The sequence below is a fragment of the Perkinsus marinus genome, assembly GCF_000006405.1.
Source record: "Perkinsus marinus ATCC 50983 genomic scaffold scf_1104296931260, whole genome shotgun sequence".
Taxonomy (NCBI): Eukaryota; Perkinsozoa; order Perkinsida; family Perkinsidae; genus Perkinsus; species Perkinsus marinus.
In genome coordinates this window covers 141814-165634 of record NW_003215828.1, presented here as the reverse complement: position 1 = coordinate 165634, position 23821 = coordinate 141814, and the positions used below count along the sequence as shown (strand labels likewise).

The window sequence follows — 23821 nt, the reverse complement described above, 5'->3', positions numbered from 1 at the left end:
TTCTTTCACAGAGATAGTATCGTCTCCTTATTCCGTCATTCGATATTGTTATTGCACATTGTACCGCACGCTACACTATCTGAACGCAAGTCGTATTAAGTATATGGAGAGCTCAAACATAGAAGAAACTTTTCACATTATCTTCACTTTGCTATCGTAGGCTTCTCGTGATACCTGATAACACTGATCGAGATGCTCCACAGAGCATGCTGAACTTACCGGTTTACTTCCCAAAAAAGTACTCGGAGCGAATACGGATAAAACCGCGATGAGTCGGACACCATCTAAGAGATCAGTCTTCGACCGAATACGACTGCTAGCTAACATACGGACACTATCTATTAGATTAGCCGTGGTGCAAATACGAATGACAGCTCACATAATGGACGCAATCTATTGGATTAGAGCGACGAACCTCAAGCACTGTTCGTAGTACTGACAGTGCTTGAGGTACTTGAGGTGGTGATATTCCGCGTGATTGTCAGTATTACTGACAATCATGCGGAAGATCACCGTGAGGACAAAGCCGTTGGCAAAGGTATTCACTCGACCTGGCCGAATTAATTCTTTGCCAAGTTTGCCGAGACGGCCAAACTCAACGAGGAGGTTGAACAACGTCATATGACCTTGTATGAATCGGTCAGTGCTCTCCGATCGTCGTATCTATATAGAGATCCTTCTTTTCGATGGAATGCTCTGACCAAAGCTCGAGTTCCATAATTCATCGACATCGATGGTAAGGCAATGAGTGTGTTATGCACAACGGCGGTGATCGATAGCCGCAAGCAAGTTAGATTCCCAGTTATTGTAGGTGAGCGCTGCGCGTAACGACTGGGAGAGTTTCCAACTTTCCCTGAAATCCTAGAACGAACCGTACGACGAACACATTCCTTAATCTTCAAAACTTTCTTAATGGGGATCCGTTGACCCGAGAATCGGGTCCCGATTCGGAACTCCCGAATGATCAACGACTTCCTTCGAGCTTTTGCGGCAAGAGTCTTGCCACTACGAGTCAATACCATCGTGACTGTTTAGCACAATGCCTAACGCGTATACAATACCGTAACTAATCCCTGACTAAGATACCGTTCAGAAGAAACTTAGCCACTAGCGAATGATACACCTCAAATCACAGTAAATCACTCATCACTAATCGTTGGACCTGGGATCAGGTCTAACGTAGGCAAAGGAGTTAAGTTAATAATTTCGATTATTTCAATTGGTTCACTTACAGACGCCTAATGATTAGACCCTAATCCTAGGGTTCACGCACCCCAAGGAACAGCACTCATGCACAAATCTGTGACGCGAATCATGTAGGCTAGCCGCTAGCACAATAGACAGCATAGACCAAACAGCAAATATCGTAGCAAAAGTACAGTAAATACCATATTACAAGACACAAATGAACCATAACAGTCAACAGATCTCCGTGCACTGCGCCGAACCGTACAGTGCTCAACAGAATACCAGTGGCTCTGATCATCACCATCATCATGGCCCATCATTGATGGTTAATTGCCATTGGTAATGGTTGTGCTCACTGCCAGTGAGTCACTGGAGCGGTAGTGGTCGTGAACATCATCATTGTGATGACAAGCCAGTAGTGGCGTTCACGGGACTGGTGGATCGGAGCTTGATGCGCATCGGCTCGTTGTGCTCATTCACTGAGGAATCCTCAGTGGATGAATAAAGAATCGTACATGTGAACGGCGATGACCCACGAGACACTTCAGGGCACTGTGCACTGCACAGTGTGCAGCGCCTCGGCAGCGTTGTTTGTTCTGTGTCGCATGCCTGCTGGAGCCGACCAGTATAATATACCGATACTATCGGTCCGATAGGATATAAGAGACCAATTGAAACCGAGAAATTCTACACCTGAGAGAAGCAGAGCGACCTCAGATCGCGTCCAGAAATTGTAGCACCTCATACTCCAAGCAATTAATTCACGGCGTGAATTGGCCCCTCGCTCCATTACAATCATCTATAGAAGTGAACCAACGTTGAGACTTGATATAATGATCTTGTACAAACTCCAATGACTAGTGTATGACCTCACCCTCGGAGACACTGGCTAGAAGGGGGTCTCGTTCTCGAAAGACAAGACCAGCGCAAACTAACATTATCAAACCATCACTAGGCCGCCCCCTGGTCTGCAGCCGGGTGGCCTTTTGTTAGACTACATGATAACCGGTCACAATATTAGATGGACAGGCTGAGGTATGCATAGTTCCTTGAAGGCACATTACGTCGGGGAATACTAGATGATGAGAGATGATGAAGAAAAGCCACATATAATATATGTCATATATTAAGGGACATGATCGTATACGACCTTCTCCGTTTCCGAAGAGGCCTGCCTGCTCGACGACGTCTCCTTCTGCAAAGCCTCCCCCGTATACGTGCCAGACGAGGGCTAACAAGGGTAGGTCTTCGCCTTCGGTTGCCCGAATTTCGAGTCACCTTACGGTGCCCTCTACCACGCGACGTAGACGCATTCGGGTTCATGTGGGAGTGCTGGACACCACCGATTTGGTGGCACCAAAACAGGCATGTGCTCATCCGTGCCCCATAAAAATGAGAGTCGATAGCCAGGGCGCGCGCTGGTCGACCCATATTTCGCAACCCTAAAATCACCTACTTGGCAATCCTTGTGCAGAAGACCAACTTGGCGGGACCTGTCTATGTGCAGTTATTGCCAATACTGAAGTTGGCGGAATGAGAACAACACGCAGATTACTGCACATCTGTTGAATTTTGCAGAATCCACCAAATCTTAGTCCAAATCAGTTGTAGAGTAACGTATTTCATCACATTGTTGTAATCTGTTCCAACACTGGTATCACCTATAATTCCTGTCATTAGGCCTGCGAATCTGTTTGGCGTCATTTTGGCGATTTCTGAGTTGGCGAAATCTGATACAGCCAGCTATGACAGGTATTATTCACATCTGGTGTGTGGTAGAGGTTGCTGTATGCATCACTCACTCAGTGGTGAGGAATGTGTTACTACTGAGCATATGCTGGCTTGTATTCGGACATGTATGCATCATCGATGCTTCAGTTGTGATTCTTAAAGATTTGCGTTGAAGTAGCGTTGCTCGGCAACTGAGATAGGACGGTTGGTAGGGTATTGTGTTCATGACTGATAGCACTGAGCCGTCAGTGGAGGACTACCTCGTCCAGTATGTGGTAGTACGAAAGGATCTCATGAAGGATAAGAAAGTGTGGAATCAAGGAGCTATCATAGCTCAGGTAACGCCCAGTGGAATTGGTTCAGTACCATGTGGTTATCGTTTAGGCTTGCCATGCATCAACCGCGGCAATTTTCGAGAGTATGAATGACCCCAATACAGTGAAGTACCTATCCGATATAGACAATATGACGAAGTGCGTGCTGAAGGCTGATGACGAGGCAACTCTCCGTGGTCTATCCGAGGTAGTAGTAGGCCTGACTCACTGGTGCAAGTCTCTGTTGCCATTCAACCTTCGTCTGTAGGAGCTCACGACGGCTAAGATTGCCCATAAGCTGTGGATAGAGCAACCAGAGGATATCCCAACCGCTCTCGCCACTGCTCCTGCGTACAAGTCTTGTGTCGGAGGCTTCTTTAGAAATCTCAAGTTGCTTCGGTGATGAGTGGACTTGGTGTTCGAGGGGTTGTTAAAACACAGTTGGGATGAGCTGTTCGGTGATGCTCTGTGACGGAATACTACATACTTGGGAGAAACGACTCTGCGGGGAATCTAACCTGGGCGTATGAAATTTTCAGCTACGTCAACCTGATCCTGGACTATCAAAAACGAAAAAACGGGACCTCCATTACGAGAGTCATCACATGTCAGCGTGTCGAAAAACCGTAGGGCTGCAGTTCTCTTAAGAGAATCCGGATAGTCGTCTGGGTGACCCTGCACCGTGAGCGTCTGAGACGATCATAACTTTCTCCACGCACCACGAAAAGGACTCAGTTTTGGCGTGTCTATTAATCATGATGTTGGCCGTATTGGCGCGAAACTCCCACCCAAAACGGACTTCTTTGTATTCACGCTCACGAGGTTTTGAAGCACCCTCAACATATTAGGGTACAGCGCGTCAAGAGTATTGAGCGTCTTGACTCAAAACTCGCGCAGTACAATTACAATCGAAGTGTTGTCGGCTGCATCCCGAGTAGCGACCATAGCGGATACGCAGCACTCTACACGAATAGCTATTGATAAGGATGAAGGTGCAATGGTAACATCCCTGATAGCGGCATGATCCAGCACCCAAGCTATTTTCCTGCGTCTCTCCTCACGGGTTATGTGCAACTCGAGTACCCCTAATACTGGTTATGAGGGCCCATGAGGTGCACTGAGAATTGAGAAGACTTAGGAGCGTGAAATGGAGGGTAACGAAGAAGCCTTGGGCAGGCTTTAAAAGCACTTGCTCCTTAACCTAAAGTGTACCTTTTTTCTCTTGAAACGAGAAGTATCACGTAATCTGAGACACTTAGTCATGCCAAACAGCAAATCATCATAATCTTTCTTATTCAGCGAACTAGATCTGATTGTGACTGGTCAGACACATTTGTCGGACACAACAATACTCACTTGGATGGGTCTGCGGCAGACTGACGGCAGGGTATCTCCGGCTCACCGAGCCCAGTCGAGGTCCAAGGCCAGTGATCCTCAAGTTGGACTGCTGCTCTACCTCCAAGCTCAACCCTTCCAGTCTTCCTAGTAGGAAGAATCAAATGAGGACCTACAGAGTAGGAAGTTCCTATTCTTCAGATCCTCGTCTCTCGGATCGACTGAGTCGAGCCAAGAGAAGGGAGTCGAGTCGACTCTCTTCTGGACCCCGTCGTTGGCGCGATAATGCTGCTGTGTAAATGCGCTCAGTTGAGGGATTACACCCTTGAACAGGCCTAAAGTTTTCGGAGACAAGCGAAGTTGTATGAAATAATCTGAAACGGGCGTATCTTTTCGCTGGAGAGCACGAGTGCTCAGGGATTTACCATATTAATCTGGCCATGCTAAGTCCTGTTGGCGCTCCAGTTAACCAGCCGATCTGCAGCGTTCGCATCCTAACCGAATGAGAATCTTCATCAATAACGCCGATACTTACGTTGGAAGTGCGCTATGTGCTGACCTGCAAAATATTCTCGAGACACCTACTAGGATTTATGCTACCCTAAAAGGAGGGGAGGAGTGCCAGGTGACGGCTCACCGTGCAGTCGTCGCTCGCGGACTGGATCGGTCAGGTCCCTCTGCCAGTGAAGAGGATAGTGTCTCGTAGAGACCACTGTAACATCCTCAAGGCTACCGCTCAATCACAACTGGCTGTGTAAGTTCAGACCCATGGAAGTGTCCCTCAGCACACGTATGTTATTCATTTCAATCCTAAGGCATCACCGTGAGCTTGTACGTGTATTATTTGATAGGTTCGATCTTCACAGTAGCGATCTTGAAGAGGTTGACTTTGTGTTAAGAAGACTTAAGTCGGAGCCGATAGATCAGCCGCTGGTAGCACTCAGTTTCGTTGTCCTTCGGGTTGCTTGTCCAACAGGTATTGATATTGATATCCAACGTAATGGTCTGGGCAAAAACCAAGCCAAGCAGTGTACGTTCTGATCACTACACGGGGGATGACGATGACTATGTTAGGTCGACGAAGATGCTGGTGAAGCGTCTGTGTCTGAGTCAGCGCGCGATGATGCTTCCGCTGCGGACCAGTTCACGACACCGACCCTTCCCGTAAAGTTACCTCGCATGCTCATGCTAGATCATAGTGGATGGCGTCGAGGTATTCACAGATGCCGAGTGGTGCAGACGGGTGCCTTCGAGTCGCTATTGGAGTTGGAAAACACTGGAGACGTTAGCTCTATCATTGAACTCCGTGGAGAACATTACGTCGTGAGTAACTCCGGGGGTAACACTCACTTCTGTCTGGAATACGATTCAACTTGAATCTTTGAGAGGCCTCCGTGTTGCGGCAAGAGCACCACCTCACCGTGTGAAACACATGAGCACTAACACACACTGTGAAGGTCTACCATGGATGCACTCGCGACTTGTCGGTTGGATTGATTAATCTGTAGGTACGTCGTTTGCTCGGGGATACTCTACGGGAACGGTGAGATGGCATTGTAGGAAGGAGTGGTCAGTGCTGAGTGATTATGCTTATGTATGGTAGGTACGACGACTTTCGTGCGGCCTGGTTGGGACAGGAGACCCATAGAATCATCGGCGACGGCGACAACATCATACCGACTTTACACGTGAGTCATTCCGGGCCGACAAGGTAGAGTTCGGGATCGCACCTCTGAGGTGCGATCTTGTGGGACATTCAGTGGTAGGATAGAGCCGTAAGCTACCTTCTAGTGCGGACAGCTTGTTGAGCTGCCCAGAGGGTGAAGTGTATCATTTCCTTCATTCCAACAAACCTTGAAGGCCTTTCGTCCTGTTGAATGTGAGCCGGAAAACGGCCTCACTCGTAGATGATTCTTGGGTACATTACTTCAGAGTCTGAGACTCAGATAGATTAGTATGGGTCCAAGGACGTTTGTAGATCTCCGCAGTGGAGCCTCCACCGTGGAGGTTTCTCCTCCCATATTTAACTCCCGAATTGAGGATCACCCCGGAAATTTCATCGACGCCGATCACGGAACCGTACCGCCTGGCTTAAGGTACGCGACTTGGCCAGATGCGTGAAGCACTTATCTGCGGCAACCGAAAAACAGCCGTAGGCTTCCTTGTCCTGGCTGCAGCACCGCACATTCTCCATCATCAGTTACATTGTAGCGGTTGATGAGAGTTTCACTGACCAGAAGGGAATTCTCACAGCCGTCGTAAACCACCTGGGTGAGAAAGTTGCAATTCCGCGATTCAACATGAGCTTTATAGGTGCCGGCGTCCCGATTCCAAGTATTTCGCGCGATCAAGCGGTAGCTTGCCTTGACGGGCGTGAGGTAGGATGTGATAACGGCGGAAGGCTTCTCCTAGTCGGCGTTTCGCGAGTTTCACCCACACCAGATCCTCTACTCATGTGTCCTGAGCGCATGCCTGTTCGATTGATTCTCATCACCGTGTATTTATCATCACGTTCTGAACCACATCCGTCATCAACGGAGTACTTGATTGAGTGTTTGCCTCGCTTTAGCCTTTCCTCCTTGACCTTCGTTTCCGTGCGTCGGATTTCTTGCACCAACCTGAATTCTCTTGGTGGAGTAAGGAGGGCCCTGTGGCTGCCATTGAGAAGCTCATCGAAGAGTAATCACTGCGTTGTGAGCGATCAATGATGGCAAGCTATCCCCGCAGATTCTGCACTTGGAGGAACTTGCGTCCGCTGAAGTTAGTTCTGATTGGACCTCCAGCCTCAGGAAAATCTTTCTATGCGACGAAGGTTGCCGAGAAGTGGGCGGACCTTTGCCCAACTGGCTCGGAGACGTCGTGTGTCAGCTATCGCCTCGCACACATAACCGTTGGGCCTGTTATCGAAGGAGCATTGAAACGGGGTAGGGAGGTGAAGGAACTGATTGACCCGGAGAACCAGGAAGACGGGATAGAGGCAGTGGATGTTGACTCTCTGCTTGAGAAGGACCGGTATGGCAAGTTTACGATATCCAATTTGCTGGGCTCGTATGCCGAGCTCATCCACGAGCTCTGTGGATAAGCTTCTGGTTTATCCACTGTATTGGCGTCGGAGCATGCTAGTTCTACTATGACGGACTCTTCTATCACGATCAGATTTTACCTTGCATTCCTTGAGCAGTGGGAGAAGCTTCAGACGCCTCGCTCCACTCCGAGACTCCCTGCACAATTGGTACTGAAGTTCACCAGCTTGAGTTTTGTACTTGAAGGGTTTGCTCAGATATGTCGAGCAGTTCGCTATGTGCTGGAGGAAGATAACGCTTGCAAGTTCAGAGGGTGAGCCGTCATGTTCGAGCTTTCTGCGTATGTGCATAATACAGTTATGTTCTCGATGGGTTCCCACGTACTGCGGAGGAAGCTCATGAGCTGTTCATGACACCGTCAGAAGGGGACGAGGAAGTTGAAGGACAAAATGAAGACGATGGGGCGCCGAGGAAGTTCGCGATTCGCTGCTGGGATCGAGCAAGCTCGAACGGTGGCCTCAGGCTCATCGTAAACGATGCCATACGTCCTGCATGGGCGTTCCTACTCGATAGCAACCTTGAATCGTGCAGGTGAGGTATACGGAACGAGCTGTACTTCCTATCTTTCAATCCAGATCACGTCTTGAAACCCTCGCTGAAGTTGACGTGGCGGGAACGCATAACACTGTAGAGGACCTTCAACGTCGTGCCGATCGATGGTAGTGGTCACGTCATCGGCACCATCCTTCTTCGCCTAGAGATCTGGTGTAACTTTGTGGGCCTCACCCACAGCCCAGTGTCTGAGATGATAATGTTCGTCTGGTCATTGGTTGACACTAGGGCAAGTTACTCGACCTTAATTTCAGGAGGAAGGAGATAGAGAGTCATGGTGAGGTGACGGTCCTGGATGCCTTGAACGGTGTTTTGGACGGGCAGATGGTCTGTCGGGAGATCAGAGTAGACCATTTCGTATCGGATTAGTGCGCAATCTCCTGTACTAGGTGGACGGCGTTGATGCTGATGATGTTGTTGATATAATGGCGCAGTGTATCGAATATGATGGATGTAAGGCGGTGGGTTCGAACTTCGACGTGGTGCACAACTTTTCCGTGCAGCGCGAAACCTCCATGGACTTTATCACGTGTACCAGGTCCGTACAACTATCTTCCGTCCAAAAGGGATGAGGTAGAATCGAAGACTATCGAGATGGAACATGAGGAGCTCCGAAGGAAGGAAGCAGAGGTAGGCCCTCGGTCACTGCTGATCGATAATCATCGCGGCTCCTCAGACTCGCGTCCGCGAGGAGGCTCTTGCGAAGGAGGCGGCTGAGATCGAGATCAGGAGATGTAACCTATTCGCACTCGTTCACTTCTTTCCGTTTCCTCGGTCCAGTCCATATGCGTGTCAGGTGCTGAGGCTGATCGTCTGAAGCAAGTGAGGGATAATGAACAGCAAATTCTGGAGAAGTATAGCAGAAGTTTACGCGAGTGAGTTGTCCTGAGGCTCTCAAATTGGGGGATTGCTGTGTCAGTTACCTCCTTGATAACGTCGTGCCGGTTCTGAGAGAGGGGATCATCGAAGCTTGCGAGAAGACGCCAGAGGATGCAGTTTCTTTCCTAGCCGAGTCGGTCGAGCTGACGGAGTCTCCGTCACGGAGAGTTCTTCCCTCGAGTTGTCTTTCTTTTGTTCTATCTTCGAACACTTGCATAAGGAAAGTGGCGTTCCGATAAGCAATGCCGGGAACATTCGATTGATCCATTGCACCCTACGTTGTATTGCACATGAACACGTGTACTGTACACGTGTTGCTGATTCACGACAATAATATGTACACGGTGTCCATATTACCGTCGTCAGCTTTAAAGTAGAATGTAGCTTCTATAGTAGAGTTTTAACGCTTAACCGGATGGTTGCTACTCGTAACGAACGGTGAGTTAATCGGGAGGGCATTGTTCTCTTGGGTCCCTGATGGGGTGGGCTCACACTGACAGTCGCAACAACATTCTTTACTGCAGGTCTTTGTTCGTTTGTTGAGTACAATCTCAAACTCTCGAACTGTTCAGGTATCTGTTCCACCGCTCAGTAACGGCTGGAGAGGGGAAGAAACCTGCTGAAGATTCTTCAATGGAGAGTAGGATCTAGTGACGGGATCTGCCCGTTGTCCTCGCCATGATTCAGTGTGAACATGCTCTCTAGTGAATCGCGTTTAGTAGTAGAGTCGCGGTCTCTCGATGGATGCACTAATCGCGCCTGTTACTCTCCTGAAAGGACTCCGTCGCCAAGCAGTACTTATCTTCATATCCCACAGCACGTCCGGGTCGTTCGATCACGTATTCAATCCAAGAAGTTAATTAGAAAGTTCATTGGAGCTTGTAATTATGCGAACGTACATGGAATCACTTTTCGGCGCCTCCAGAAACAAGGAAGTCCACGTTTGAAACGTTTGTTATCGACGGTGAAACCGCGACGGCCGGGGACATTACCTATGCCCCAGGAAATCCCAGCTAGCTTGCAAGCCAAGGGTATCCAAGTTCTGCGACCCGCGTGAACCTTAGCTGCTTTTCGTCTGTTAGTTTGCATCGATGCTTGACTCACAATCTCGGTTGGCCAACGACTCCTCAGCTCAAACCCTCTGGAGACTAGTGTGCCTGTCGAATCCACGCCCATCTCGCAAAGAGGGGTCAAGCAGCTGCACGAACGTAAGTTCACTTTTAAATGGTGTCGAACGTTTTGGTGGTTTGCTGTCGCCCTACTAACTCTACAAAGTTTTTTGCATGCGGATGATCTTAATCATGGCGCTGCGGATCTCGGTCTGAACTTAGGTAGAAGGTTTGGTAAGGGTAAACTCATCAAACGTGTTTCTCATTTGCTGGGAGATTATTGGAGCGGCTTAGTAAGTGAGGCTTTACAATCAGAAGTTTCCAATGTTTTACGTATATGTTATGTATTCTGTATAAAGCACCTGACTTGTTGTCTATGTTGACACACACGATTATTTTAATAGAGAGCACTACAAGATTTAATAATGGTTATAATTTTCCAAGTGTGTTTCCTCTGTACAATGATGCTATTTCAATTGTGACGGAGTACATTATAGCTTTATGGCCTAGTTATGGTCAGCATTATCGTATCCAGATGATCTTCGGAAGGATCGTCTACCTGATGCATTGCATCACCATGCTTATCCTTCATATAGAGATAATACGATCGCCCCCTGCTTAGGTGAAGTGGATGAGGAGGCTTGCGATCACCCTGATAACTGTATTGCATTGGATACCCAGTCTATTCGTCACTAGGTAGTATGTTCACTTCATTTTGTATCGTAAAGAGAATCCACGGGAACCTTGTTCTCATCGGCAGTATCGTCAAACTAAGACTACAGAGACTATTGGAATAGTATTCTCATAGTACACTATATGAACTTCGGAATATTCATATGGCATTACAAAAATTGTATGAAGATATAACGCAGGCTCCTTATCATGCGATGGACAACAACTACGGACTAAGTCCGTTTGACAATTTGCCTTAATTTCACTTCAGATGCCTAAATACGATAAACTTACCTCACCTATTGTTTTTCAAGTATTAAATATTATATCTACGATTATGGTTCCGGCAAATTGCGAATTTAGCTTTCGTCCCGGATGCGGGTTCTCCTTTTCTGCTGATACGTGTCGTTCTTTTGTCACAGCTGAGTTTGACAGTATTGAAACATCGTTCATCTATCTATTCTACCGTAATTTGAAAGACTTGAGCAAATTGGTATCGATTCGCAGGTTGTTAATCTAGTTCAACAAGTTAACAGCGCTATGTCGTATGAATCATACGGTATGATCAGTCGTTAAACGACTGAGTCGTTACGACTCAAAAGATTGTATTATTACTTTTTGCGAGCCATTTTTAAGTCTTTTGGAGACGAAATATGCAATTCTATGCAATTCTTCTATTCTGAAGAACCCGGCTTCTCATTTGGAAAAATCCTAAGACAAAAAGATCTTAAAATGTAATTAGATGTAAAGATTAGATTAGAACGATCTTGAGATGTAAAAGATTCACGAGCTTAGGCGTGTGATTCGACTAGCCTTCAACTATCTTCCCTACAGAGATTCGCTTGAACAACTTAGTAAAAGACTGCAATCTAGATCTGCTTCGCTTATTTATTTTGTTGACGATACTTCCTTCAATCCGTTTGTTCACTCGGATAGCACATCTACTTCGGCTCCTACTGTTCTTCTAACCGTTACGAAGGAACTTGTTTACGCAAGGTATACGGAGAATTTCTCCGAGAGAATGAAGATTCGTCGAATATAAATGTACTCTGTTTATTTCCGACATCTAGAGTACAGCATATTTCATCATCGAAGGACAAAATCTACCTCAGTCTAAGGCAAATTTTGTCTGAGGCCCTTAGAAGGAGGCATTCCTCCTGAGCAATATCGAAGGTAAATGTAATCCAGTCTTATCATTTACAACATTCATGTTTTCAGTTCCTTTACCATCTGTGGTTTCTCTTGCTTGGAACATCCTGTTTTGAGTACATTTGTCTTAGATCGCAGGACTTCGGTTCCTCCTTCGTAGGTTACGATTGTCATTTTCGAGTTGATACACTTTCGTACCTTTTCGGTTGAGCCAGGCTACTGTGGACGATTTAGTGTTATTCCGTCGTACTTGGTCCTATGTTTGCTCGGGAAATACGTAATCTGAAGGCATCTATATTTGAGACTAATACTGAGCTTGATGTATTTAAAATTTGAATTTTAAATGCCTTTAATGCTAATTTATCGGATCTCGGTAAGTCTATTTACCTAGTATGAGTTATTCATTTGTTGTATGTCGGATAAAATGCCATTCTGTTACTGTCTACAAATACAACGTCCAAGGATCATCCTTGAAGGGTGTCAGCAATTGACTGATAAATGCCAAAAACTTCATAATGCTCCGTTGACTAACGACGGCTTATCTGGCAGAAGATCCTCTTCTTCAACTCATGCGAAGAAGAGCTGCCATTCTTCCGCTGGAATTATAAGGATTGTTGGACGTGATTCTCCTCTCGTCGTTCCCGGTGTAGTCTTGTGGGTCGGTTCTTCTATGTAGTCTGGTTGTCCTGTGTGAGAGCCAGGACCCTGTAGTTGGGTGGCTTGCGGCTGACGTGTCATTCATGTTCCTTGTTTAGGTCATTTCATCCTGCATCTCTGCTCCACCATGGCTTACCAACATTCCCAACCCCTTCTAGGGCCATCTGGTGAGCCCCCAATCCGGTACCAAGGCTATCAATTCCCTCGGGCTCGATAGCAACGATATGGACATTTCCAGTTTCCTTGTAGGCGGTACCTACTAGGTTACCTACAGCCAAGCGGTACCGTAGTACGGTACCGCTTGGCTGTAGAGACTACTACTCGTTTCTTCCATATTCTTCCCAGCCTTATTCCAAGTTGGAATTTCCAACCCATCACTCGCCAACCTGTATCACGTCGCTGGATTACAACGGACACATGCTACTCATTAGCATTGGAGTCCAATGATTGGACAGGTTAATGGCTCGCTTTGCGGCTTCTCTTAGTTGCAGCGCTGTGGATGGTACGTCTTTCTGCCAGATACTCTCGTTGCTGAGTAACGACGTCTAACTTATTCCTCGGATTGGGGCTGTCTCTCGACCTGTCGTCGTCCTCGGGAACTCTACACAGTCATACCCAACATATGGGTTGAGACTCCCGCTGGGGCCCGCATAGCGGATATCCCAGCGGCTGGGCTATCCGCTACGCGAGATCTATAGGCTTTAGCATTCACCAGGCAGCGAGGAGTGTTCCCGCGAGTTCCTAGCTATCATGATCGCCTTCAGGTTAGTCGCAGAGAGTGCTCAGGCTCGCAGTCCCCGTAGCTAAGGGTTCCACTTGCCGGCACCTGCGACTGATAAAGGCGAGCCACCCAACAAACGATCTGCTGCACGTATCAACCAATCTTGTCGGGCCAAGGAGGAACGTCTCCGAGCTACTGAGTCCAGTGACGTATGCCGACCGCCTGATTTGATGGTGACTCAATCTCCGTGAATGGTGTGCTATGCGCTCACTTCACGCAAACTGACCAGGCCCCTGGAACTCCCACTCGGCGTGACTGCTGCCGATTTCCGGAGGCGAGAAATCTTGTTAATCGGAGTGAGCTTACTGGACTGCCATGATGGTTGCATTATCGGCAGTGCCGACTCGGCACCGGATTCGGTATGGCATATCTGCCCCAGGCCGAACCGGCCTCACGAGCAGCGAAATTGATTCTTACAATTCGTCGAAATTGAAGTTACTTTGGTCGTGCAGACGAAATTGATCTCCCTACCGTGTGCTCCCGCTACTGGGCATATCTTGGAGTAGTGGCATAGGTGCCCCATCCGATGGGGGTGATCCTATTGGAGGCGAGACTGGCCTTTTATATGTGTAGAGTATGAGCAAGCTTCTTCTGCAATTGGATGTCTCCAAAATGATTTTGACGAAGTTACCGCGCAGTGTCCTCAGCTGTACTACAGCTGTACTGCTGTCCGTGGTTCCCCGTTGTGTAACTGCAGATGAAGCCTTGAGGCTCCGTAGTGATGATTGGTTGGTGTGAACATCACGATTGTAGTAACGTGATTGGATTAGGATGATTTCAAGCCGCCGAAGCGACTGGATAGAGCCGATCGTCGATTCGTGACGAATCATTCGTCCACGACTTTCCTGGATCCGAACGTTGAATCAGTGGTACAGGATTGCGAAAATAGCGTTCCAATGGCCAAGCCCACTGCTTATTCCGTAAGTCCGAGTCGCTTCCAGTTCCAGCACTATACTGACTCGATGTGAAATCGTATTTGATCCGAGCTCCTGACGGCGACTCGCCGTCAGCGAGTACCCTAACGTGACACATTTATAGGGACAAGAATTGTGTCCACACAATTTCGAACTAAGGGGACAACTATCTTACGCTGAGAGCTAGTAACGAATGAGCATTTGTTCGTATCGTTTAATGTCATTTGTATGTTTCGAAGTAAAGGCGGCCTAGGACGTAGATAGTGTTCTCCCTTTTTAGTTAATTTTTTAGTTTCTGTTAAACATGTCAAGCCCTGTTGAGAATTGGCTTACTCTCGATTTCGACAAGAACACTCGTAAGGAAGCTCAAGAGCTCACCCCCGAGGAGATCCAAGATCGCTTAAATCCTGATCATCGTATGGAGTTTGGTACCGCTGGTCTTCGTGGCGAGATGGGAGCTGGCTTCAACCGTATCAATTGTTTGACTGTGATGCAAGCTGCTCAAGGATTATGTATGCAGTTGATCGAGAGGTTTGGTGAAGATGTTCTCTCCCAGAGGGGTGTTGTCTTTGGTTATGATGGACGACATAACTCTCGTCAGTTCGCCCATGTTGCCTCGGCTGTCTTCATCACGAAAGGTGCCAAAGTCTACCTTATCGATAAGACCAGTGTTACTCCTTCTAATCCATTCTTGATCGTTCATTTCCATGCTCTAGCCGGTGGTCAGATGACGGCTTCTCACAACCCGAAGCAGTACAATGGTTTTAAAGTGTACGGCGATAATGGCGCTCAGATTATTCCTCCAGTTGATGCTGAGATCGAAGCCAAAATTGCTGAGAATTTGGTTCCATGGAGAGATGCTTTGGAGTTGTTGGATTTGGATACTTGCCTGTTGAAGGACAAGTCCAAGACCATTGATCCTTACAATGATGCTCTGTACACTTACATCGATCAGATGCATCACGAGTTGTGTCGATTCCCCGACCTCAACAAGGACTGCAATTTGAGGTTCGTCTACACGGCTATGCAAGGTGTTGGTCTTCCGTTTGCGACCGGTTTGATGGACAAGTTTGGCTTCCCGAAGAAGTGTGTGTCGATCGTGGAAGCGCAAGCTCATCCTGATCCTGAGTTCTCCACTGTCGCCTTCCCTAATCCTGAGGAGAAGGGTGCACTCGATATGAGCAAGCAACAAGCACTTGATGAGGATGCCGATTATGTCTTAGCTAATGATCCCGATGCTGATCGTTTCACCTCTTGTGAGAAGCAGAAGGATGGATCATGGCATCAGTTCACTGGTGATGAGCTCGGTACCATCTTTGGTGATTGGCAGTTGCTGATGGCCCATCGTCGTGGTGTCGATCCGAAGAACTGTCTCGTCATCAATTCTACGGTGTCCTCCAAGATGCTAAAGGCGTTGTCTGATTATTACGGTGGGGTGTATGAGGATACCTTGACAGGTTTCAAGTGGATGGCCAACAAGTCGTTGGAGATGACCGCTGAGCACCCCAACTTGGTACACTGCACGGCTTACGAGGAGGCATTAGGAAGTGCCCTCACGATGAGCGTCCCTGATAAGGATGGTATCAGTGCTTGCAGTGTGTGGTGTGAGATGGCTAACTACTGGCGTAAGGAGAAAGGTATCACTCTTCTTGAACGCCTTGATGAACTTCGTAAGATGGTTGGTCATTTCGCTCAACACAATGGTTACTTCATCTGTGATGATCCCAAGGTTATGAAGCAGATGTTCGATGAGTTCCGTAATGGTGGTAACTACAAGAGCGAGTTAGGTTCATCTAAGATAGCTGATGTTCGTGATGTGACTCTTGGTTACGATTCAAGGAAGGAAGATAAGAAGTCTACCTTACCTGTGACACCTGATGCTCAAATGATTACTCTCTACTTCGCCGATGACGCTACTGTTACTATTCGTGGATCTGGTACTGAGCCCAAGGTGAAGTATTACTGTGAGGCTAACGATAAGGAGAACATGGAAAAGGCTCAGGCGAAGCTCGAAGTCGTTGTTAAAAATGTCATCGACTACTTCCTCCAACCCAAGAAATACAATTTGGGTAGTCGATAAAGGATTTGTTACTGTGCCTTCCTGATCCCAGAGAATTCTGGGTTTCACTCTGGTGTGATTCATCATAATAAAATAAAATTAGAATCCCTCTCTTCGCGGATTCATTCTTCGTTGAATTCTTTATTAAGAGCAAAACAGTGATGTTGTGTTCTCGATGATGATGGTCAATTCTAAGCGGAAGTCTTAGCGATACTAACTAATCGCCAATGTAATGTATCACGCATGCTTGCTTGGCATTCTGTCCGAACATCGGATTAGTATGTAGGTAGCTTCGTTACCGTCAAGCTCAACCTTCTGATTTCTGCTTTGTATATGTTCACATTTTCTATATATAGTGTCTCGAGCTCATAAGAGGATAGCGCACCGTAGGTGTCACTTGTTGGTGAAATTCGACTACTGGGCCACATAGCACCATCTATCTCCATGGGTGTCCATCGGATGACTGAATTTAACTCTGCTTTATGAATGACATTCCAGGAGAAAGAGGCAAGTATGCGTCATAGATGGGCAGCGTAACGTTTTTTACGGTTTACGTTACGGTGTGCGTAACGTAAGCAGTTTACAGTTACGGAAAGGCCTTACGACTCTACGGTTGGTGCTGAACAGCTTTGTTAGAATTGTGGCTGAAACATTCGCTGTAGTGCACTCCTCCAAAGCTCAAATAGTTATTAACTCATTTTTCTTGGCTCGAAATCAACCGAACCGCTGAGAGTGTAACACTTGGATTGGCATTTACCACTCGTCTCCTTTGCAAATCTCGCCCATCATACTCCCAAGCTGGCCCGCAGCTGCCAAGCCAGCTTCGTCTACCGATGAGCATTCACATAAAATAGATTCAGGCGACTTAAATGATCAATCCTCGTTTTGTCCTCTGGATCTCCGTAACGGTCCGTAACGTAATTCTGCCCATCTATAGTACGCATGCGTCGTAAGGAGGATCATAACGTGTCACCATAAGGATGTTAGTGCCGGCTAGCAGAGTCAGTAAATCAGCGCATACAATATTCCCAATGCCACTGTGGGTTCGAAGACGCAAGAACGCAATCAACGCCACTGAATTCTTTTTCATCTACATTAGCGGTCTCAGTCTTCATTGACTTTTTTTCACAAATGGATCTCTATGTGGAACAACCGGATAATCGAAACACTCTGATAACACGAGCGGCTTGATTTCATGAAAATCAAACTTTATCATCTTCAAAAACAAACCGGACTTGTTTCGGAGATGTTACGTGACCATACTGAGAGTATACAGGCTGCAGTATTTATCAAGTATTCACATTAACCTACAAACCGCATGTATTGGTCGTTGTCCAATGGCCGCTCCTTCTTCCTGGCACTGCTCAGCATCGACAGGAGCGACAAACAAACCTGCACTCACGCCGAGAAGGCGCACAATTCTCTTATCTCATCTACCTTATGTATTGTGAGCACAGGAGACCACTGCTCATACAAAATTGATAGGCAAATGTGGCCGTTGCTGTAAATGTGAGGGTGTATCGGCACCGCAGGTGGGACCTCGAGAGACCGCAGTAACTTCATCTGGAAGATCTCAACTTAACTTACGAATACGACCTCGGGCGAGTCGAACGGATAGTCCGCTGAAAACTTAAACCTATTAACAGCATTGAGAATGCTTTATCACAACGATGTCGGAATACCGTAGCTTGAAAGATTCCCCTTCATATAGGCTGCCTTTTGCACCGTGCATCGTCAAACCAATCACTGCGACATTGCCTGGCTGCCGTCTCATAGCGGAAACTCGACTGTTCTCTGACGGGCTCGATGAAGGCCACTCGGATACCGAAGGGTCAAGGTAGAGACCTACGAGAATCGCAAACGCTCAGAACACTCTTTCTATTCGTCGTAACACTGCAAGTGCACTCAGGGGGAGTTGATTACCATCTGCAGCGCCACGGTCATTGATCTCGTCTATCTCTCGCTCTAATCGACGCGTGAATGGTACTGCCATACTCCCGGCACAATACTATGATGTCGTTATGAGACTGCGAAACGATGCTCACAGTGAACACGGATGGTCTACCAATCAGCTCCTCATTAGTACTCGACAACACAAGCCGAAAAGTTAGATTCAGAAATCAACAACTGCATGACCACGCTTCGCGCAATATCACTGCATCACTATCAAAGTCTTTTTCCAGTGAACACTCAGACGAATTGAGCAATTCAATCATAACTCCTACCCTTGAGGAACAATAAACCGAACATCATCGTAAAATGAGAGATAGTAGCGTATCAGATAGGCAGATCAAACAGCAATTCAATAGAGGCATCAGCCTCGTGGCATTCGCAGAAACACCACAAGGCCTTCCCGTTAATCGTCTGCAGAGAGCGCACACTCCATATTTTCACATCATTTACAGTCAGGTCCCTCACAAAAACTTTCTCCCATGGTCACAATAGGGAGAGTAGCAATCACCAACTGACTGAAGCACGACCTGACCTTGGGCGGAAACCATAGTCGATACTTTCACACAGAAAGGAGGATGAACGGGAGGAATCAAGGTCCACGGCAACAACCACATCAATTAACGAAATGCTTGGCCTCTCGCCTAGGGCGTGCACTAAGAGCATTCCTAGCAGAGCGTAGCCGTGCCTGACTAGAAACTTCCACGTGAGTCTTCCCAACACAAAACTGCATCATATGGAAACTAGTTCCAGAATCATCCAAAGCGATACGATAAATATGATAATAAACGACGTCTGAATGGTATAGTAGATCGGGAGTCAACATTATCAGCCGATAGAACGCAGGAAGGTCAACGCCTAGACCGTGGTGCTTGGGGACCCTTAGCGAGGTAGGTAGTACTCTGGATCACCACCAGTCCACCAGTCAAGGCTGTTGCTACTACGTGGTCAGTCGGCCTGAGCAAAGATGTTATCGTTGTGTAACACCACCATGACCTACCCAGAGTGCCCAGCTCTAACACAGACAGCTGCAATGGGGTCTCCTGGCATCGGCTTTACAGTTCCTCCACCACTGAAAGAAACAGTCCCGAAGCATTCCCAAAAGAGACACCCACCTCAGTATACTGGCCTTACGCCTTCTCACTGGCCTCGTGATGGGTCTTTTTAGTTCACAATGGATTCGTACGTTACCTCCAGTGAAAAAAGCTTGCCGATGATGCTGCACTTCGGCAAAAGGATGCGTCCCTATCACTGAGCCTTGTACACATGCTTGAGATGAGCAGCCTACCAGTCATAGTGCTCATATGCGATCTCAAAGTCTTGGAGGCGTCCACGGCGGTGTAGCTGTATCGTGCAATGAGGTACTGCGTCCAGCGAACCAAATCATCCGAAGTGTTGATACCCTGAGAGTAGCTCCAACACGACTGAGATCCTCTCCTTCTCACCATGAGGAAGCCGTCGGTCCAAGCAGTGAACGCCCATGGAGTGTGAGCGGATGTGTGCAGAGCACTGCACGCTTGGCTATTGTAACCCTGCCGAACCTCTGGTCGCATGAATTTGCACTGAACATGAAAATCACACAGCGAATACAACCGCTTCCTCCTACCTGTAGCAGAGACCTGTTAGTTCCCGCCAAATCACAGCGGCGAACATCCAAACTCCCCGAGGGAGGGCATGTCACGTCGATGGCCAGAGCAAGCTGACACGCCAAGAAGACGTGCTGAGAGGGAAAACCATGAGGAACGGCTTTGCAAGGGGGAATGGGACTCAAGCTTACATCAGGGGCCATCCTAGACCAGCATAGGTCAGTCACCCAAAATTTTGCAGGGGAAGCCGCAGTAGCGAGGGGATAGGGGCACGACGTAGAAATCACCCATACAGAGCCATTCTCTGATCAAACGGTAGAGCGCGTGCCTTCTAATACGCCAACCCAGGTTCAAAACCTACGTGTTGCAACTGCAAAGATTTCCGGAGCTTCGTCGCTATCAGGCTCTACCGGAGCCCATTGGACCGCCAGTAACGGGGACGCCTCTCCAGAACAGCTCAGGATCGATAACGGCTTGCTCAAGACCTCTCTGAGAATACAACCACAATTTTAATGCCATCCAAACACCCAACACTTCGAGTCTAAGCAAGTTCTAGGCACCGTTGGTCGAAATAGGTCTTGCGTTCGACGAATTTGAAGTGTAATTTTTCAGCAGTCTACGAAAATCGAACTTTTATCTCGAATTTGAACTTTCATTCCGTGAAAAACTCCTTCCATCTTTTTTCTGATTCTTTCTTCCACTTAATGAGTTTGAAATTGAAAAGGTGTAGACAGTAGCGAGAAGGAGGACCCGCGACTCACCCGTGGCTGCCGCCAGTTTCCTCATCTACCCGGAAGATCGCAGCACACCCACTTTCAAGTCCAGCCAAGATCCAAACCTTATCACGATTCCGCATAGCGTGTATGCCCAAGCACTTCTTGCTCGGTCGTATCTCCGTATGAGGCCGCAGCTTGAGCACTGCTGCCGTTTTCAGAGAGGATGGGTGTAGTATAGAACTCGGAACAGTGTAGAGTACAGCATGGCCAGCACAGAACAGCACGCATAGAATGCCTGAGGACTCATGGAGGCCAGTGGTAACTAGGAAGGCACTCACCGATCCTTGTCGAGGTCGCGCTGAATTCCACCCAGTGGAAGTCTGCAACCTGGCCGCCCACAATCAACCGTCGAACGCTCTGCACCTTGTCCTTCTCCAATGGCCACAACTGAACGAAGAGGAGGTCTCAGCTTACAGCGATTAGAAGGTAGCGGTTGTACTTCAATGATGGATTCAGTGCGGGAGGCCAAAGCCACCACCATAGGCCTGGTCTCATAGGATGGCGACAGCGACATCAGTTCTTGCGATCGTCCTGAAGAGTCACATCCGAAAGGAGGATCTTAACATCCTCCCTTACCTGCATTAATGATCCATCCTTGGCCATCGACCCATGCCCCCTCCCCTGGCCTAACCTGAGCTGTGTCGGGGGCGGCAGGGTCAGGCACATGCTCGAACACAACTTCGAGGGGCTCGGCACTGTGAACTGCCTTCGTTGCTGCACTCGCGATATCTTCCGTTGTGATATCCTACGAAGAGGAATCGAAGACCTACAAGCCGACTGCTCACTTCAAAGGCACCCCGGCCAGCGCTCCATAGGGGAAAGAGGTCAGGTGGGTGAGGAAATGGCTCAGGCTGAGGCAACAGGAGAACCTTACCGATCGAGTTCAACCATAAACGCTTACAAGTTTGGGACGCGCGCTTCTGAGTGCGGTCCAAAACCGAGAGGTCATAGATTTGGGGATGATCGGAGCTCCACAGTTGGCACAGACCTTCCGAGCTGAGGGTTGGAGAGCGCTGCATGCATCACAGGCCTGAGAATACTAAGTGGACGGTACTGCCGCATGGTGTAGTAGCGTACTCTGTAACCCGGTGGTGGCAGCTCCTGACCTCTGATCGCTAGCGTGCTGACAGGCTCCGATCCGATCGGAGGGACTACTGTCAGAGGGCTTATTGGTAGACCGCCTATGACAGTCGGCTGAGGAAGGAAAAGAATAACAATAGAGACGAGGCTAGAGACTATGCTCACCACGGAGCCTTCGCGTCTTTTTTTGGTCGTCCCCTTGGGGGTCATTTCATGGCCGCATTCTGTGCACTGCATTTGACGACATGGATTTATAGTGCCGCATTCGGAACATGCCTATATGACAGACTAACAGGTCGCTGGGGAAGGATTCGGATTACCTTCTTGCCAGCACCAACACCCTTACTCTGCCGGCCCTTGCCTGACCCATTCTTGGCTCCCTTCGGCCTCCCGCGTTTCTTCGACAGGGAGCCCTGCGAAGATTCACCCAACATTTCATTGGGGAGAGGGGATTGGCCTTGGGTGGGGTTACTGAGTTGGGCGAAGGCGGCGAGAGCGGCTGCCTGATTAGGAGAAGAAATTCCGATAAAACATCGTCACCCAGAATTGAACATACAACCACACGAAAGCTAACTGGCGTTTATACCACTACACCAAATACTCCACACTACAATCATACAGAGAGAAGCCCGCGTATGCTCGAGAGAACTAGACGTGTCGATTGCCATCAAAACATCGGCGAAGCCTTGCTACGTTTCTTTACCACACCTCCGCCACCCAGCACTACCTCGAGGCCTGCATCGGTCGTCACTGCTTCTAAACCACCAAGCCCTTCTACTGCGGAACCCAATAAGCCTCCCATCTGCTCAGGGCTGAAGGCCACAGTGGGCTGCCCTTGCTGACCTCTCATGCCCGGGATGCTGGCATGAACACCCCCAGGAGGTGTAGCAGATGACATTGCAATGAACCCCCTATAGCCAACAATCAAAGTCATCCCTCGCATCCGCATGATACCGACTCTATCGACGACTCTGACGAGCCCTATGCGTGTCCTGATAAACTTAATGCTATATACATCACCCCGAAAGCCTCGACGTAACCCATTCATCGTGGACCATTCGACAGGGTTTTACCGCGGCATCGAGGATCGGCTCGTGCTGGCATTGCCAGCCTGGCAAACATGGTTGACCGTCAGACTTGCCTCGAAGAATCAACGAATTCCTACATAAAATTTCCTCATTTTCGATGGCCTCGCCACCCGTACGCTATGTGGCTAGAGAAAACAGTACTAATGCTTGCCACACGGGGTGGGGAGATACACATTTCAGCAACCTTTTGTTCAGATAGCCCAGATGTAGTCAGGCGTCTTTTTGAGCAACGTTGTTGATGCTGCGATTTTCGGGTTGTACACTAGAGAATGAGTGATCTCTATCGATCACTTGGTTAAACTACGGCACTTGGTAATGAAAATCAGTCAATCACAACGTCTGACTCAGAGGTCTCCAGTTCGAAGGAAAGACTATGTACCACCGCCACTAGCAGGAAGCCAATTGCATTGCCCCTTCCTTCGCTGACTACGCACATAGGACTCATTTGATAGGAGGTGACCATCGCGACGAGCGACTGGACTAAAACGCCCTATGTCACTGATGCTATGAAAGCCCACAGTTGTATATGATCGTGACTCGTGACGCGCAGAACCGTCACGCGCCACGAAATTCGCACGCGTTGAAATTTCCTTCGCGGTTGCCTAACGGGCAACCACTAATCAGAGTAAGAACGATATCATCATAGGCCGACACTCAGATAGAGGGTCGCCTAATTAAGGACGCCATTTGGCATGCATTCTTCTTACTCCCTTCCAAACTCCGGCTACTAGCCGTGGCAACCTCAGAGACTATATCACTTACTGGACTACTATCGTCTTAGTTGACATTAGCTTTAATAACCCATGCCCTCGACAGAGGCCTATGTCCCCTGTTTGCATGACCCTCAAGTGATACGAACGGCTATTATAAAACCACAAAGACTGGCCTCGCAAGAATCGGATCGTCTCGAGATCTCTG

At 48.1% G+C, this 23821-nt stretch overlaps 7 protein-coding genes across 7 annotated transcripts in view; 5 read left to right on the top strand and 2 right to left on the bottom strand.

Annotated features, from left to right (window-relative positions):
- Positions 1-3143: 3143 nt before the first annotated feature.
- On the top strand, positions 3144-3636 carry Pmar_PMAR008924 (conserved hypothetical protein; the record flags this gene model as incomplete). The annotated part of the gene is made up of 3 exons (XM_002786752.1): positions 3144-3257; positions 3304-3441; positions 3502-3636. 3 exons carry the CDS (start codon positions 3144-3146, stop codon positions 3634-3636), a joined length of 387 nt encoding a protein of 128 aa, XP_002786798.1.
- Positions 3637-5070: 1434 nt separating this feature from the next.
- Positions 5071-7650, top strand: Pmar_PMAR008923 (hypothetical protein; the record flags this gene model as incomplete). The annotated part of the gene is made up of 13 exons (XM_002786751.1): positions 5071-5193; positions 5240-5322; positions 5420-5501; positions 5545-5596; positions 5653-5891; positions 6077-6111; positions 6172-6256; positions 6665-6720; positions 6769-6839; positions 6882-6946; positions 7138-7247; positions 7296-7391; positions 7437-7650. The coding sequence occupies 13 exons, from the start codon at positions 5071-5073 to the stop codon at positions 7648-7650; spliced, it is 1311 nt and encodes a 436-aa protein (XP_002786797.1).
- A 48-nt stretch (positions 7651-7698) lies between these two features.
- On the top strand, positions 7699-10813 carry Pmar_PMAR008922 (conserved hypothetical protein; the record flags this gene model as incomplete). Its single annotated transcript, XM_002786750.1, has 12 exons — positions 7699-7800; positions 7849-7904; positions 7949-8182; positions 8458-8548; positions 8593-8656; positions 8742-8833; positions 8880-8937; positions 9000-9078; positions 9123-9239; positions 9655-9722; positions 10414-10484; positions 10727-10813. The coding sequence occupies 12 exons, from the start codon at positions 7699-7701 to the stop codon at positions 10811-10813; spliced, it is 1119 nt and encodes a 372-aa protein (XP_002786796.1).
- A 3855-nt stretch (positions 10814-14668) lies between these two features.
- Pmar_PMAR008921 (phosphoglucomutase, putative) lies at positions 14669-16444 on the top strand (the record flags this gene model as incomplete). The annotated part of the gene is made up of 1 exon (XM_002786749.1): positions 14669-16444. The coding sequence occupies one exon, from the start codon at positions 14669-14671 to the stop codon at positions 16442-16444; it is 1776 nt and encodes a 591-aa protein (XP_002786795.1).
- Positions 16445-17176: 732 nt separating this feature from the next.
- Positions 17177-18416, bottom strand: Pmar_PMAR008920 (hypothetical protein; the record flags this gene model as incomplete). Its single annotated transcript, XM_002786748.1, has 3 exons — positions 17177-17250; positions 17735-17815; positions 18347-18416. 3 exons carry the CDS (start codon positions 18414-18416, stop codon positions 17177-17179), a joined length of 225 nt encoding a protein of 74 aa, XP_002786794.1.
- A 2832-nt stretch (positions 18417-21248) lies between these two features.
- Pmar_PMAR008919 (hypothetical protein) lies at positions 21249-22713 on the bottom strand (the record flags this gene model as incomplete). The annotated part of the gene is made up of 7 exons (XM_002786747.1): positions 21249-21311; positions 21367-21480; positions 21637-21765; positions 21813-21929; positions 21981-22091; positions 22136-22318; positions 22543-22713. The coding sequence occupies 7 exons, from the start codon at positions 22711-22713 to the stop codon at positions 21249-21251; spliced, it is 888 nt and encodes a 295-aa protein (XP_002786793.1).
- A 993-nt stretch (positions 22714-23706) lies between these two features.
- Pmar_PMAR008918 (Palmitoyltransferase ERF2, putative) overlaps positions 23707-23821 on the top strand; it is a gene marked incomplete at its 5' end in the record, with an annotated part of 2026 nt that continues 1911 nt past the window's right edge. The window contains one exon of the mRNA XM_002786746.1: positions 23707-23751. Within this exon, the coding sequence (XP_002786792.1) occupies positions 23707-23751 (45 nt within the window). The remainder of the gene's footprint in view (positions 23752-23821) is intronic.